This window comes from Rhinoraja longicauda, chromosome 6, assembly GCF_053455715.1.
Source record: "Rhinoraja longicauda isolate Sanriku21f chromosome 6, sRhiLon1.1, whole genome shotgun sequence".
NCBI lineage: Eukaryota > Metazoa > Chordata > Chondrichthyes > Rajiformes > Arhynchobatidae > Rhinoraja > Rhinoraja longicauda.
Window position 1 is genome coordinate 47,054,336 of NC_135958.1, and position 16,841 is coordinate 47,071,176.

General features: G+C 43.9%; 1 protein-coding gene across 3 annotated transcripts; it reads right to left on the reverse strand.

Annotated features, from left to right (window-relative positions):
• Positions 1–891: 891 nt before the first annotated feature.
• On the reverse strand, positions 892–16,132 carry tmem220 (transmembrane protein 220). Of its 3 annotated transcripts, none has more exons than XM_078401810.1 (6): positions 16,011–16,132; positions 10,577–10,606; positions 7,938–7,998; positions 5,839–5,962; positions 5,272–5,331; positions 892–3,415 (listed from the first exon to the last, which is right to left on the reverse strand). In XM_078401810.1, exons 1-6 carry the CDS (start codon positions 16,128–16,130, stop codon positions 3,286–3,288), a joined length of 525 nt encoding a protein of 174 aa, XP_078257936.1. In that variant the 5' UTR covers positions 16,131–16,132; the 3' UTR covers positions 892–3,285. The 3 variants fall into 3 exon arrangements, with proteins under 3 accessions (XP_078257936.1, XP_078257937.1, XP_078257939.1); XM_078401811.1 differs by lacking the exon at positions 16,011–16,132 and adding an exon at positions 15,397–15,836; XM_078401813.1 differs by lacking the exon at positions 16,011–16,132 and adding an exon at positions 11,921–11,991.
• Between the last annotated feature and the right edge of the window lie 709 nt (positions 16,133–16,841).

A 16,841-nucleotide genomic window follows, 5' to 3' on the forward strand; every position in this document is an offset into this window, starting at 1 on the left:
TTCTCTCCAGAGATGCTGCCTGACCCGCTGAGTTACTCCAGCATTTTGTGTCTACCTTCAAGTACAATCTAGTTGAGTTGATGGGATTCCTACCTTGTACTCCATTTTTCGTGCAGTTATTTTTTATCATTCTGTTGTTCTGTGATAAGTTTATTCATTTCCTGGTATTATTCGACTGATCGGTAATGCAACATTGTAGATTAAGGACAGCCAGCAAATGTAAACTGGCAATTTAGAGATTGCCCATTACAAATTATTTGGCAGTGCAAAATTGTTATAATTATAAAATAATCATACATTAGCAGGAGCAAAAAGCTCCCATCGCATTAACCCTAACCCTCCCATCACCATCATGCAAATGAAAGAAATTTCAAGTTCATTGAAACAATGCCAAAGGTTTGAGCTGCTATAGAGCTGCCGCCTCACAGTGCCAGGGACACAGCTTCCATCCCAACCACGGTTACTGTCTGTGTGGAGTTTGTACATTCTCCTTGTGACCGCGTGGCATTTCTCCAGGTGCTCGGGTTTCCTCCCACATTCCAAAGACGTGCTGATGAATTTGCTTCTCTAAATTGCCCCAAGTATGTACGATGCAAGAGGTGAATAACGTAGAACTAGTGTGCAGGTGATCGATAGTTGGTGTGGATTTAGTGGGCCAAAGGCTTTGTTTCCATGCAGTACCTCTAAACTAAACTAATACAACGTTTGAACATTAGGATCGGCAAATATTAGGCGTAAAGTTCAATTCCAGCTGCAAAGAACCATACGTCACTGATACCTCAGTGCAGTGAAAAACATTCAAATAAGATACAGAAACAAATTTTAAGTTTGTTAGCTAAAGTTTAAGGTTAGCCTTGAAACCCACTACAGTAAACCATTGTTTGAATTGAATTGAATTGAATAAATTTTATTAGCCAAGTATGTATACATACAAAAGATTTGCCTTGGTGCTTTGCTCGCAAGTAACAAGACGACATACAGAAAACAATTAAGAAGCAAACATTATAATTTATACATGTGAAGAACTGTAGGCAGGGGGAGAGGGGGAAATGGTGTCCATTATTGCCGATTGTCTGCTGTAACTAAGTAGGAGTTAGATATCACTGCTGGGACAGCGGGTCAGAATCCTGGAGCCCCATCACTGATAGCCCAGTGGGACATCCCTCACCACGCGGAGCGCAGTGGCACAAGGAGGCCGCTCAGCCCACCTTGTCCAGTGCAGCTGAGGAATGGTAATAAGGATAGCGGAGTGAGGGGGTATGGGGAGAAGGCAGGAACGGGGTACTGATTGAGAGTGATCAGCCATGATCGCATTGAATGGCCTACTCCTGCACCTATTGTCTATTGTCTAACCGCTGCTGCTGATGCTGATTCCTGCATTCAGAAATGGAGAACAAAATGGCAGGTGTGGGGCATTGGAGTGGCGAGCGGGCAGCATCCCTGGAGAGGAATGAGTGGCGTTTCGGGTCGAGCCTACCCCCTCCCCTGACATCAGTCAGAAGGGTATCGACCCGAAACGTCACCCATTCCTTCTCTCCAGAGATGCTGCCTGGCCTATGAGTTACTCCAGCTTTTTATGTCTATCTTCGGGTTAAACCAGCATCTGCAGTTCCTTGTACAGATTTCAATGGCTTGTCAGTTGCTTGGGCCCCTGCGTTCTTAAAGAAACAGTCCATTATAATTGAAATCATAATAACGAGGGTTTACTGTATTATGAACCCAGTCATAGTATATAAACTACATATTTTGTGCAATTTGAATTAAACTTGAGACATACTCAAGTGTTGACATAAATTATGCCAAGTCAATCAGTATGCCAAGGCTTTGTGAAGACAATGTGGCATCACCATATCAATGAGTTCCCTTTAACTCAAAGCTTGTAGATTTGTTTCCCCACTGGAAAGTTTGTATTCTGCTCAATTACTTTACCTTTCACCCCATCATACAACACATAATCCTCCACCATTTTCACGGCATCTAACAGGATCCCACCACTAGCCACATCTTCCCATCTCTATCACTTTCCGCAGAGACCGTTCCCTCTGCAACTCCTTGGTTAACTCATGCCTTCCCACCCAAACCAACCCTTCCCCAGGTACCTTTCCCTGAAATGGCAGAAGATGCAACACCTGTCCCGAAACCTCTACCCTTGACTCTGTCCAGGGACCCCGACAGTCCTTTCAGGGTGAGGCAGAGATTCATTTGCACCTCCTCCAACCTCATCTACTGTATCCGTTGTTCCAGGTTCGGATTCTTTTATATCGGCGAGACCAAGCATAGACTGGTGATTGTTTCGCTTAACACTTTTGCTCAGTCTGCATTGGCCTACATGATCTCCCAGTTGCCAAACACTTTACCTCCCATCTCCCATTCCCATTCCCACACTAATCTTTCTGTCCTGGTCCACCTCCATTGTCAGAGTGGGGCCAAAATGCAAATTGGAGGAAAGGACTTCAAATTTCACTTAAGACAGCTTATGATCCAGCGGTATGAATATTGATTTCTCTAACTTCGAGTAACCCTTGCATGCCCTCTCTGTCCCTCCCCCACCCTAGTCATTTTACGAGTTTCGCTGTTGTCCTGTTGAGTTTCATTGTATTACCTGCTATCGCCTAGCCCATAGCCAACCATGGACCGTTACTTTTTTGCAGATCTTCCATTCATTTATTCTATCTCTCTCCATATCACAGTCTATATCTCTCGTCTCACTTTCGCCTGACTCTCAGTCTGAAGAAGGGTCTCAACCCGAAACATCACCTATTCCTTTTCAGCGGAGATGCTGCCTGACCAACTGGGTTACTCCAGCATTTTGTGTCTATCTTTGGTTTACCCCAGCATCTGCAGTTCCTTCCTACACATTCCTAGAATGAAGCACTATCTCACTGGAAAATGATCTATCCCAATCCAAACTTGTGCCACATCCCATTCATAAAATATCCTTTCCTCCATATCCAGCACTTTTCAGGCCTAATAGTGCTCAGAATTTCTGCATCATGATTGCAGTCAGACTCCATCCATCCACAAGCCAAATAAATGCATTTGGTCCATAATACCCAGGTCATGTTTCAATCTAGATTCAATCTTCTACACCGAAACTGGGACTTCAATTTGCAATCTCTCTCAGATGTTAAAATGACACATTCATTGTATATACAATCAACATAATTATTTGAAAGTTATGTCATCAGAATTATACAATGACAGATTGTGTATGAATCACAACTCTTATCCATTCATTTTAGGTCAAGGCCCTTCTCTGGGTTCCACTCTTTGCTTACATCTGGCTTAAATGGTGTTTTTACAGTGGTCTGGCCAAGCTGTCCGAAGCTCTTTATTGATGTAGTAATAGAACCAAGTAACGAATGGAAAAACAGTAAGAAAAACAGCGGCAGAAATTCTAAAACCACTGAGATACCTGAAAAAAAAAATGAATTTTTTTTTTTAAAATTGAGAATGCGCAATGGAATAGTACTATGAAAGGCTTAAAGTAGCATAGTTCTTCATTTAGTTTAGAGATACAGCGCAGAAACAGGCCCTTCGGCCCACCGAGTCCGCACCGACTAGCGATCCTCGTACACTAGCGCAATCCTACACACACGGGGGACAATTTACAATTTTACCGAAGCCAATTTTACTGAAGACAAACCTGTACGTCTTTGGAGTGTGGGAGGAAACCGGAGCACCCGGGGAAAACCCACGTGGTCACAGGGAGAACGTACAAACTCCTTACAGACAGCACCCATGGTCAGGATTGAACCCGGGTCTCTGGCGCTGTAAGGCAGCAACTCTACCGCTGCGCCACCGTGCCCCTTAAACCATGCTCTTCTTAAACTGAAGTATAGAAATAAATAAATCATCTCCCTTGGATAAATTATAGGCAGCCATTTGTTAATATGTTGAGCCTGAATGGAAACAAATACCATGGCCTAACTGAATTAGTTTAGAATCTAAGTGCTCACATATATGTTGCTTACAACATTTCACACTTTCAAGTTATAGAATAGTCATTTGGTTTTAACCACAAGAATTCTCCAATCGAACACAGTAACCAAATGTTTTGACTCATTTTAAACTAAGGAAGAAAAAGAAAGGAGACACTAGAGACTGTTAAGTACTGAAATCCGGAGCAACAAACAATCTGGTGGAGGAACTCAGCAGGTTGAGCAGCCTTCGTGTGCGGAGGAAAGGAATGGTTGACGTTTCAGGACGAGACCTTACAACAAGACAGAGTGGAGAGGGGAGATAGCCAGTGCTGAGAGGGGGAATAGTGGATCCAGGAGCAGTAAAGGATACAGGGCAGATGGAGCCAGGTGGGGGAGGGGGAGGGGTGGATTTGGGAGGCAGATGCAAGTAGAAGCAGCCAAGAGGGGGAAAAAAGGTGAATGGAGCAAGGGGAGAGTGAAGATAGAGACAGCAACTGGAAGGTGATAAACGATAATACAAAAGCTGCTAGTGCTGGAATCTGAAAAATAATGGTTCACATGCACCTCCTCTAACTCATTTACTGCATCCAGTGATGCAACCTGTAAATCAGCGAGACCAAGTGTAGACTCAGCAATTGTTCCGCTGAACACTTGTGCTTGATCTGCCAAGGCCTACTGGCTCTCCCGGTTGCTAACCATTTAAAGCCCATTCCCATTCTGACCTGTCTGTCCTGGGCCTCCTCCATTGCCACACGCAAACTGGAGGAACAAAGCCTCACATTCCACTGAGGTCGCTTACACTGATTACACCCCAATATGAACACCAAATTCTCCAGTTTATGGTGACTTACAAATACTCCCCCCGGCCCTTTCCACCGCACCCTACCTGGACTAGCATCTATTTGTCCACCCTCCCTTTCCCTTCCACCTACCTTCCTCTCTAGCTTTACAGTTTGCAACTCTTCAATCCATTTGCCTCATGACTTCTGTCTTTTCATCGGTGGCCTTTTCCAGCCATCTGTCTATTAACCCCGCTCCCCTCCTCATTTGCATCTACCTATTATTGCCAGGCTTTGTCCTGCCCTCCCCACATCCAGCTTTCTTCCCCACCCACCACCACAATCAGTCTGAAGAAGGGTCCCAACCGGAAGAGTCACCTATCCATGTTCTCCAGAGATGCTGCCTGACCCGCTGAGTTACTCCAGCACTTTGTGTCCTTTTTTTGCAAACCAATTCCTGTGTCTAAAAAGCAGGTGTTGCAGAAAGCAGGTTTAAGCCTGAATTATTTGCAACCATTTTTCATTAAATACCCATGGTAGTTTGAGAAATACTGTTGTTCAATACTCACTTTCCTGAATCTCGGCATAGCAGCATCCATATAATGATTATTACTAATCCCAAAAATTCCCTGCAAAACAAACAATGCAAGGTAAACTTCTTTGTTCAATAACTGAACTTATTTGTAACTATCTCAATACTGATTTAAAAACATAGGAAAGTCTCATGAAACAGCCACTAGATCTTTCCCATCTGCCTGGCCCTGGTGCATGGGTTCAGTACCAGGGTTCAGTATCTTGCCTGAAAGGCAACATCTGTCATCCTGCCGAGATAGTTTAAACTGGATTGAATGATGTTTCAGGCCGATTCTGATCCAGAGGTTCAAGTCAAACTGAACATACAGTCTGCTTCATGAACTCACAGGTATGTTGACCAAAATTAGCCGGGGTACAAGGCCTGGCAGCATCTAACTCCATCCAACGTCATGGATGGTGAATAATGAGTGGTATGAAAACACACAAATGGTAAAAAAGTTAAAATATTAGCACAAAGTCTGATTAATACAAAAAAAATTAAAGAAAACCCACAAGCTTTTAACACAATTCAGAAATGCAAGTGCATCATTAAACCTGCATACCGGCCCTCTTCTTCATGGAAAATACTGCTCTTTGCATTTTGATGAAGGTACCAAGCCCACAGTGTGGCCACCATGAAACACATGCAGATGTGCATCAATGACAGATGTTTCCAGATGAAGTTTTCTGAAAACAAAAGTTGAAAGTGTTCACAAAGAGAGTAAAACCATTCTGACCAGAAACATCAGACGGCTCTGTTCTACAGGATTTTCTAAAACACCCAACTGGTTTATATATTTACCCCATTTCTCACACAGATGGTTAATGAATGTAATATTGGAGTGTGTTTATATTTATTCAGGAGTTCAGGATATTCAAGAGCACTTCACCAACCCATCACTTCTGGATTACCACAGTGAAAAAGGAAAATGCAGATAAAAGGTTTGCCTACAAGCTCCCAAACACTGGAATGAGATAAGCACCCAGACAGTCCATTTTAGTGAAGTTGAAGCTACATCTTCTGGCCAAGATGTGAGAAAGAGAGAAAACAAAATTATAGACCAGTTAGCCTTACATCGGTAGTGGGGAAGATGCTCAAGTTGATTATTAACGATGTAATACAGTGCATTTGGAAAGCAGTGACAGGATAAAGTCAGCATGGATTTATGAAGGGGAAATCATGCTTGACTAATCTTCTGGAATTTTTTGAGGATGTAACAGGTAGAATGGATAAGGGAGAGCCAGTGGATGTGGTGTATCTGGACTTTCAAAAAGCCTTTGACAAGGTCCCACGTGAGATTAGTGTGCAAAATTAGAGCACGTGGTATTGGGGGTAGGGTATTAACATGGATAGCTAGTTGGCAGACAGGAAGCAAAGAGTAGGAATTAATGGGTCCTTTTCAGAATGGCAGGCAGTGACTAGTTGTGTACCACAAGGCTCAGTGCTGGGACCCCAGTTATTTACAATATATATTAACGATTTAGATGAAGGACTTAAATGTAACATCTCCAAGTTTGCGGATGACACAAAGCTGGGTGGCAGTGTGAGCTGCGAGGAGGATGCTATGAGGCTGCAGGGTGACTTGGATAGGTTGGGTGAGTGGGCAGATGCAGGGGAGATGCAGTATAATGAGGATAAATGTGAGGTATCCACTTTGGTGGCAAGAACAAGAAGGCAGATTATTATCTGAATGGCATCAGATTAGGAAAAGGGGAGGTGCAACGTGACCTGGGTGTCCTTGTACATCAGCAGGCAGTGAAGAAAGCTAATGGCATGTTGGCCTTAAAGCAAGAGGATGTGAGTATAGGAGCAATGAGGCCCTACTGCAGTTGTACAGGGCCTTGGCGAGACCGCACCTGGAGTATTGTGTGCAGTTTTGGTCTCCTAACTTGAGGAAGGACATTCTTGCTATTGAGGGAGTGCAGCGTAGATTCACCAGGTTAATTCCAGAGTCCAGAACCAGGGATCTCAGTTTAAGAATAAGGGGTAGGCCATTTAGGACTGAGATGAGGAAAAACGTTTTCACCTAGAGAGTTGTGAATCTGTGGAATTCTCTGCCACAGAAGGCACTGGAGGCCAATCCACTGGATGTATTCACGAGAGAGTTAGATTTAGCTCAACGGAATCAAGGTACATGGGGAAAAAGTAAGAACAGGGTACTGATTCTGGATGATCAGCCATAATCATATTGAATGGCGGTGCTGGCTTGAAGGGCCGAATGGCCTACTCCTGCACCTACTTTCTATGTTTCTTCCCAACAACCAACTGGTTATTAAACACTACAAAGTCCAACTTGACTCTGAAATAAGAACTGCCTTGGTTGCAGCAGGGACTTTGGGCTTTTTATTTTGCACTATATTTTTATTGTGTGAACTGTGTTTACAAACCTGTTGTGTAAGAAAGAATTTAATCGCTCCATTTTGCTCCATATGACAATTAAACACTCTTGTCTCTTGCCATATCTTTTCTGGGTGACTGCCAAGGTACAAGGACACAAGGTACAAGCAAGTTTTTCCTGTGAATGTGTCACACTGATATCTTGCACCCTTTACTCACATCACACTACCATCCCCTTTGAAAACATGGGTAACAAGGTCAGCCTGAATTGTACTAGTATAATTCAGTGCAATTATACCAACTCAATGACAATGTGCTTTGTACCTGTGACTGTTGGATTCAGGCCAACAAGGAAGGATAATGCAGCAGGAATTAAGTAAGCAACCTGCGAAAGGAAGGAGATCGATTAAAGGAGACAAACAAACTTAAGGACTAGAACCAGAATCAGGCCATTCAAAAAATTGTGGCTGAAATTTCATGTTCATAAGTTCCAGGAACAGAATTAGGCCATTTGGCCCATCAAGTCTACTCCGCCTGATCTATCTTTCCCTCTCAACCCCATTCTCCTGCCTTCTCCCCATAACCCCTGACACCCGCACTAACCACATGCATCATGATCCTATTATATCCAAAAATTCATCAATTTCTGTCTCGCAACCGAGTCTCCGTCGTCCTTCCTGGTCTTGGATATTTGATCCCTAACTTTTAGAAAGTTATCCCTGATATTTGATGCCCAGTCAGAGGAGGTATCATCTTCATGTGTGCCCAGTCTGATGAAGGGTCTCGACCCGAAACGTCACCCATTCCCTCTCTCCTAGATGCTACCTTACCTGTTGAGTTACTCCGGCATTTTGTGATACCTTCATGTGTGCCCAGTCAATTCTGTATATTTCAATAACAGAAAAACATAGAAAATAGGTGCAGGACGAGGCCATTTGGCCCTTCGAGACAGCACTGCCATTCATTGTGATCATGGCTGATCATCCACAATCAGTAACCCGTGCCTGCCTTCTCCCCATATCCCTTGATTCCACTAGCCCCTAGAGCTCTATAAAACTATCTTAAATCCATCCAGTGACTTGGCCTCCACTGCCCTTTGTGGCAGAGAATTCCACAAATTCACAACTCTCTGGGTGAAAAAGCTTTTTCTCATCTCAGTTTTAAATGGCCGCCCCTTTATTCTTAGACTGTGGCCCTGGTTCTGGGCTCCTCCAGCATTGGGGACATTGTTCCTACATCTAGCTTGTCCAGTCCTTTTATAATTGTATACTTTTTTTATAAGATCCGCTCTCATCCTTCTAAATTCCAGTGAATACAAGCCTAGTCTTTCCAATATTTCCTCATATGATAGTCCCGCCATCCTACGCTGCACTGCCTCAATAGCAAGGATGTCCTTCCTCAAGTTGGGAGACCAAAAATGCATACAACACTCCAGATGTGGTCTCACCAGGGCCCTGTACAACTGCAGAAGGACCTCTTTACTCCTATTCTCAAATCCTCTCATAATGAAAGTCAACATGCTATTTGCTTTCTTCACTGCCTGCTGTACCTGCATGTTTACTTTCAGTGACTGGTGTACAAGGATACCCAAGTCTAGATGCACTTCCCTTTTTCCTAACCTGACAACATTGAGAAAATAATCTGCCCCCTTGTTCTTGCCGCCAAAGTGGATAACCTCATATTTATCTACATTATACTGCATCTGCCATGCATCTGCCCACTCACTCAACCTGTCCAAGTCACCCTGCAACCTCCTAACATCCTCTTCGCAGTTCACACTGCCATCCAGCTTTGTGTCATCTGCAAATTTGCCTGTGTTACTTTTAATTCCATGATCCAAATCATTAATATATATTGTAAATAGTTGCGGCCCCAGCACCGAGCCTTGCGGCACTCCACTCGCCACTGCCTGCCATTGTGAACATCACCTCCAATTCTTCTCAGCACAAAAGATTATAGGCTTAGTGTTCCTATACAACAAAACTCATCATTCCAGACACCAATCTGGTCAACCTTCACTGCCCTCTCTCAACTACATTACACCCTTCCTTAGACAGGGATACCAGAACTTTTTGCACCATTCAAGATGTAGTCTCAGCAGGACCTTAAAGAGTGGAATAAGACATCTCTACTCTTCCACTCAATTCCCCTGGCACTTGCCAAGTTTGGATCTGTCCCCACCTCTCTTTTCCACGTTTCTCCCCCCTACTACAATCAGTCTGAAGAAGGGTTATGACCTGAAGTATTGCCTGTCCATTCCTTCACAGATGCTGCCTGACCCGCTGAGTTCTTAATGCACTTTATGTTTTCCCCATGCAATTAAGGATTACCTCCTCATTGTTTGCTGTATCATCAGCAAACGTTGACATACTGCATAGAATTTATTTAGTCAGAGGGTGGTGAATCTGTGGAATTCATTGCCATAAAAGACTGTGGAGGCCAGGTCAATGGATATTTTTCAGGCGGAGATAGACAGATTCTTGATTATTACAGGTGTCAGGGGTTATGGGGAGAAGGCAGGAGAACAGGGTTGAGGGGGAGAGTTCGATCAGCCATGATTGAATGATGGAGTAGACTTGATGGGCCGAATGGCCTAATTCTCCTCCTATCATTCATGAAATCACCTCATCAAAATCACAGATCCAGATTGTGACTAGTTGGATGCCAATCATCAATCCCAGCAGGACCACATTATTCAGTCTTCCAACCTAACGATGAACAGAGTTTATTCCTACTAAGTTTTCTCTGCCCATTAACCAATTTGCAATAAATGCCGATATATTATCCATAATACCATGCACTTTAAATTTTATCTAACAGGATATTGATTAATACATTATCCCAAAGTCTTCTAAAGGTCTACTTTGTGTTAAAAAAAAATTGTGTTTGCACAAATATTGGCAATTCAGCTAAATGACCCAAAATTGGTTTGGGGAATGTATTCTGTGATGAAGCATACTTACAATCCAAATTCCTGCATCCGGATCATTAACCTGTGGACAATTTTTAAAAAATATTTCAGAATTGGTTTGCTGATCAAGCAACTTCATTTCTTTGCAGAGTATCAAGTGAACAAGAGATGTCAGTGGCATTTATATTTACAGTGGGTTCTTCAGCAAACCTGTTGATATTTCCCTTTACAGGCATCACCAAGCAGCCTTACTATTTGGATGATTGCATGAGTGTGGCTTAAACTAAGAAATAAATCACTTTCCAATATGTCTGCTCACAGCAGAAGATGCATATGCAGATTATATAATTTTGAACAATCAAGGATCTAGATAACACACAATGGGAATCAATAAAGTGCACTCTTCTCCTACGTTTAGAAACCCCATTACATACAAGTTACCAGTTTGCTGGTATCATTGGTATTACTGGTCAAACTGCTGCATTCATCCTGACTCCAGGAATTTCACAGATGTTCTATATGCCTGTTCCCCTCACATTCTCAAAGAGGATAAGGATAAGTTCCTTATCATCCTGGTCTGAAACAGCCACTCTTTTACCAGGAGACCAGAATCCAGAATCTTATATTTTTCAATAAGATCATTTCTATTTTGCTAAACTCCAAACTGTAAATACCTAATCAACTCAATTTCACTGGTTAACTAAATCTAATACTAGATTGTGGCAGCACAGTGGCACAACTGGTAGAGCTGCTGCCTCATAGCGCCAGAGATCCAGGCTCGATCCAGACCTTGGGTGCTGCCTCTATGTAGTTGCACATTCTCCCTGTGACCGCGTGGGCTTCCCACAGATGCTCCGGTTTCCCCCCACATCCCAAAGACCTCTGTAAATTGCCCCTAATGCTCCGAAGAGAGTTAATGCAAAAGGGGGATAATACAGAACTAGTATGAACAGGTGATTGATGGTTGGCATGGGTTGAAGGGCCAGTTTCTATGCTGTATCTCTAAAATAAAATAGACATAAAACTATGGCTGAGCCACTTGGAACACTTTTATGATATTCAAGTCTCTGTCAGGGTTATGAAGCCTTGAATATCCTAAAAGGTCATCTTGGCCTTTCCTTCCTGCTACATGGTCACACAGTCTATTTAAAAACAGCACAAACTAAAATTAATGACGGAATGTCGAGAAAAGATATATTTTAACAGTAATTAATTTTCCTTCATAAAGCCATTTTCATTCTGCTTTCACTTTGCTGCCTGCCAATCAACTTCGACAGGCAGCTTTAGGTTATGGCGAGTCCGGAAACTTGTTGGTTGTAGAAGAAGTTTATTGCGGCAGCAATATTCGAATACAAAGGTTAAACAACAAGGTAAAGGACAACCATCAAAAACTCACTGTCTTCTTCGAAGACTTCTCTGAACTGAACATTTCGGGCGCCAAAAGCGCACATGACAACGCTGTCCAATCAGCGATGTCGCTCTCTGGACCAATCCCTACGGTCGCGCTCACACGTGACCTTGCTGGCCAATCTGAGGGTTCGACGACCCGGACCATTCTCTATGGTCGCTACATGGTTGTAATTATTTGAAGTGTCCAAGGTCCATGCACAGTACCAGTGTTTGGAGAGTTGTGTGTGTGTCTGTGTTTCCCCAGTTGCAGCAAGCCTGTTGCAAGTCAATCAGTGCGAGCAGGAATAGGATCCCCCTTCAAATGTAACAGTTCCTGGTGGCAATGAAGGAGTGGTGTTGGCTCAAGAAAGGAGATTTACAAACAAAATAAATGGGATTATTCAATTACTTTTCTTGCAATTATAAACTTGTTACAATAGATTAAATTTGTGGAATTAATTGTATTTAACATTAAATAACATTTTTGTAGCACATTCTAGAGATTTTCTTTTTAGAGATATAGTGTGGAAACAAACCCTTCGGCCCATCGAGTCTGCACCAACCAATGATCACCCTTACACTAGTTCAATCCTACACACTATTTACAGCTCATTAACCAACAAACCTGCATGTCTTTGGAATGTGGGAGAATGTACAAACTCCATACAGACAGCACCCACAGTCAGTATTGATAGTTCAATATATATTTAAGAAGCTCCCTCTTCAAACTTTGAACTGCAAATAATGTTCCTGAATGGTACTTGTATTACCTTTACAAATAATACCCTCTTCTAAATATATAACTGTACAAAAGACCCAGTGTATCCAGAATTGGCATCATTTTGTTCCCAATACCAGCCCAATGTACCTTCAACACCATGTCAATATATTGCATTAACTATGGTCCTTTATTTCTGGCTTTGTAGTAAATACCTGTGGGTTCTTTGATCAGTTCATTACTTTGCAGTTAACAGAATAAATTTGAGAGACACAAAGTGCTGGATTAACTCAGCGGGTCAGGCAGCATCTCTGGAGAAAAAGGATAGCTGACGTTTCGGGTCAGGACCTTTCTTCAGACTGACAGTAGGGGGTGAGTGGTGAAGTGCTAGAGTTGTGAAAAGACTAGGACTAATCAGGGCCAGCCATCAATGACCTTAGACAAGGTGGTGCCTGCAGGCCCATTGTTGGCTACGGAATGTGTGATCTCAAGAGAAAAACAACAAGAGAGGAGACCTGGGGAACTGGTGCAATGACTAGGGTGGAGGAAGGGGGCAAGGTGGGGTGGGGTGGGGCGGGGGGAGTGTAAGTAGAAGTTACTTAAAATTAGAGAATTCAACATTTATATCGCGATGTTGTAAATTACCCAAGCGAAATACAAGGTGCTGTTCCTCCACTTTGCATGTGGTCTCACTCTGACAACAGAGGCCCAGGACAGAAAGGTCAGTGTGGGAATGGAAATGGGAGTTGAAATGGTTGGCAACCCAGAGATCCCATAGGCCTAAATAGACTGAGAGTAAGTGTTCAGCGAAACGGTTGCCGAATCTGCATTTGGTCTTACCGATGTACAGGAGCCCACATCGGGAGCACTGGATGCAGTAGATGAGGTGAGAGGGGGTACATATGGACCTCTTTTTAACCTGAAAGGACTGTCGAGTTCCCTGGATGGAGTTGAGGGAGGAGGTATAGGGTCAGGTGTTGCATCTCCTGCGGTTACAGTATCTGGGGTGGCAGTGGTTTGGGTGGGAAGGGATGAGTTTGGCATCTCCTTGCCCCCTTCCACCACCCTAGTCCTTTCACCAGTACCATAGGTCTCCTATTGTTTTCCTCTTGAGATCACACCCTCTCCAGCCAACAGAAGGTCCACCAGGCCAAGGTCGGTTGAGGCCGACCCTGATTGGTCCTGGTCTTTTCTCACCTCCAGCTTTTCAACAACCACCCCCCCACCACCCCCTACTTTCAGTCTATAAAATTATTCTCAGTGTGTACAGGGATCACTGATCAGTGCAGGTGGGTTGTAGGGCCTGTTTCCGTGCTGTATCTAAACTATCAGCTTCCTAAACTGACCTGCAAATCTCTAACTCTATCTCAGCAATAGAACACTCTGGCCATCTCTTGCACTATCATGGACATATCTTTCTAATTGAGTTATGTATTCATGTCTTGTTTTCGCAAGGTCTTTTTGCTTTCATTGTCTTGTGCAGTTGATGTATTCACGTGTTGTCAAAGTTGATGTGCTGGTGATGGTGCTACAAGCAAGGTTTTCATTATACCTCTACCTCACCCTACTTGTACATGACAATAAACTTGAGTTGATAGGGACAGGCTCAGCCTTGGCATAGGCTTGAACAAAAGAATTACAGGCAGTCAGAGGAAGAGAAGTCAGGAAATGAAGGAAAGGATATTGAAATGAGACGTGGCACGTTTGGATTGGGATAGATCATTTTCCAGTGAGATGGAGCTTGATTCATGGGTTGTGCAGGAAGGAACTGCAGATGCTGGTTTAAACCGAAGATAGATACAAAAAGCTGGAGTACCTCATTGGGTCAGACAGCATCTCTGGAGAAAAGGAATAGGTGACATTTCGGGTCGAGACCCTTCTTCTGACTGAGAGTCAGGGTAAAGGGAAATGAAATATAAACGGTGACGTAGAGAGATACAAAGCAAATGAATGAACGATATGCAAAAAAAGTAACAATGCTAAAGGGAACAGGCCATTGTTAGATGTGGGCTAGGCGAAAACGAGTTACCAACAATGAGACTCAACAAGACTACTTTGAAGCTGGTACGATTTGGGTGGGGGACAGAGAGAGAAGGGATGCAGGGGTTACTTGAAGTTGGAGAAATCAATATTCATACTGCTGGGTTGTAAATAGGGTTGCCAACTGTCCCGTATTTGCCGGGACATCCCGTATTTTGGGTTAAATTAGTTTGTCCCGTACGGGACCGCCCTTGTCCCGTATTAGTACCCGCGCCCCACCTGACCTCACCCAGCCAGTGGCCACGTGCTCCCGCTCCACCAATGGCGGCTGCCCGGGCGGGTCGCTGGCTGGGTGAGGTCACATGGGGCGGTGACGCCATCTTGTCCCGTATTTGGGAGTGAGGAAGTTGGCAACCCTAGTTGTAAACTGCTTGGAATGATGGAATGAATCTTGGAATGGTGGGCTACTTTAAAGTGAAACCTCACCCACCTGCCAGGGAGATGAACACTGGATGAGTGTTCAGGAGGCAGAAGCCTTGCAATGTCTGTGGTAACTGCCCTGGACTCCACAGCTCGCTGGACAGTGTAGTGTCACTCTGGCGCCTTGCACTCAAGTACACAACTGGCCGTTTATTTCACTGAAAATAAGCAAGTCCTCTCAGCATTTATTAAAAAGGGAATGTTAACCATATTTCCAACACTTAAATGTTAAATTCCGGGTTAAATCCTGTGTGCAATTGCGGCTACTTTGCAACATACTGTGCTCTTAGATATGAAAAACAAACCTGCAGTTCTTCGTCTCCCCTGTGACCAGACATCTGTTCAGTGTTGAGACAAACCTCTGGCAGTTGCTAATTGCTCAGCCACAGTTGCTAATTGCTCATTCACACAGACTCACACACACACACACACACAGTAAAGACTCACACACACAGACTCACACACACTCACACACACACAGACTCACACACGCACACAGTAGACTCACACACTCACACACACACACACAGACTCACACACACAGACTCACACCCTCACACACACACACAGACTCACACACACACACACACACAGACTCACACACACACTCTCACGCACACACTGCTGTTCCCCAGTGAAATAGGCAGACGAGCCCGAAGTCTGAAGAAGGGTCTCGACCTGAAACGTCACCCATTCCTTCTCTCCTGAGATGCTGCCTGACCCGCGGAGTTACTCCAGCATTGTGTGTTTGCCTTCAATTTGATCCAGCATCTGCAGTTATTTCCCTACACCCAAGCCTCATCAGTCTGGAGCTTAATGCCGTGTAAACACTTGATACCGGAGTGGGAGGGTGGACTTTAGCCTGCAGACTGTGTGTGTGTGCAGAAGCAGACCTGTGCGCGGTGAACAGGGAACCTACCTGCACGTAGGCTGCAAGGGCGAAAAAGAAAGCCATGCAGAGGTTGCAAAGTCTCCAGCAGGGCGAGGACAGGAGGTGCAGAGGTCCGGCCCAGACGGCACCATCTCGCCCCCGCTCCATCCCAGCCAGTGGCCGCCGCTGAGTGTTGGCGAGGCCGCCCCTGACGCTAGACTTGCCCCGCCGGGAGATGGACTTCAGCCAAAACTTTGCTGCCGTTTCATCGCATTCAAACGCAATCTAATTCTAAAATGTGCTGCACTCAGATTAGTGCAGTTTGGATGGAAGTCCTGAGCTTTCAGAGGTAATAAATCCAGGAAACAGTCAAATAATGTCAGTATAATACTATAATATCAGTATAATATATAATATCAGTCTGAAGAAGGGTCTCGTCACCCATTCCTTCTCTCCTGAGATGCTGCCTGACCCGCTGAAATACTCCAGCATTTTGTGAATAAATACCTTCAGTATAATACTAAATATGTGAGAACTTCAGGCAAACTTTATCTTGACATGACATTACTTGTACGAAGAGGAACGTTGACATTCAGACAAAGTTGCCCTTGGCAAGGTCGTTTAAATGAGGTTTCGCAAAATCATTCTGGAAGAAACAATTTTTATTTCTACCTCGTAGTTTTATTTAAAAAATGTATCTTGTTCCATGAAGATTGTTTAATGTTGATCACTGGCCTATTGATAACATTGTGTATGTACAAATGGGGACAGGCAACACTTGAACATCCCGACTAAGTCAGCACATGTGGACAATCAGGTCGAGACAATGATGTATTGAACGGATGTATAGCCTCCGAGAATGTTGGATGGAGTTTTGTA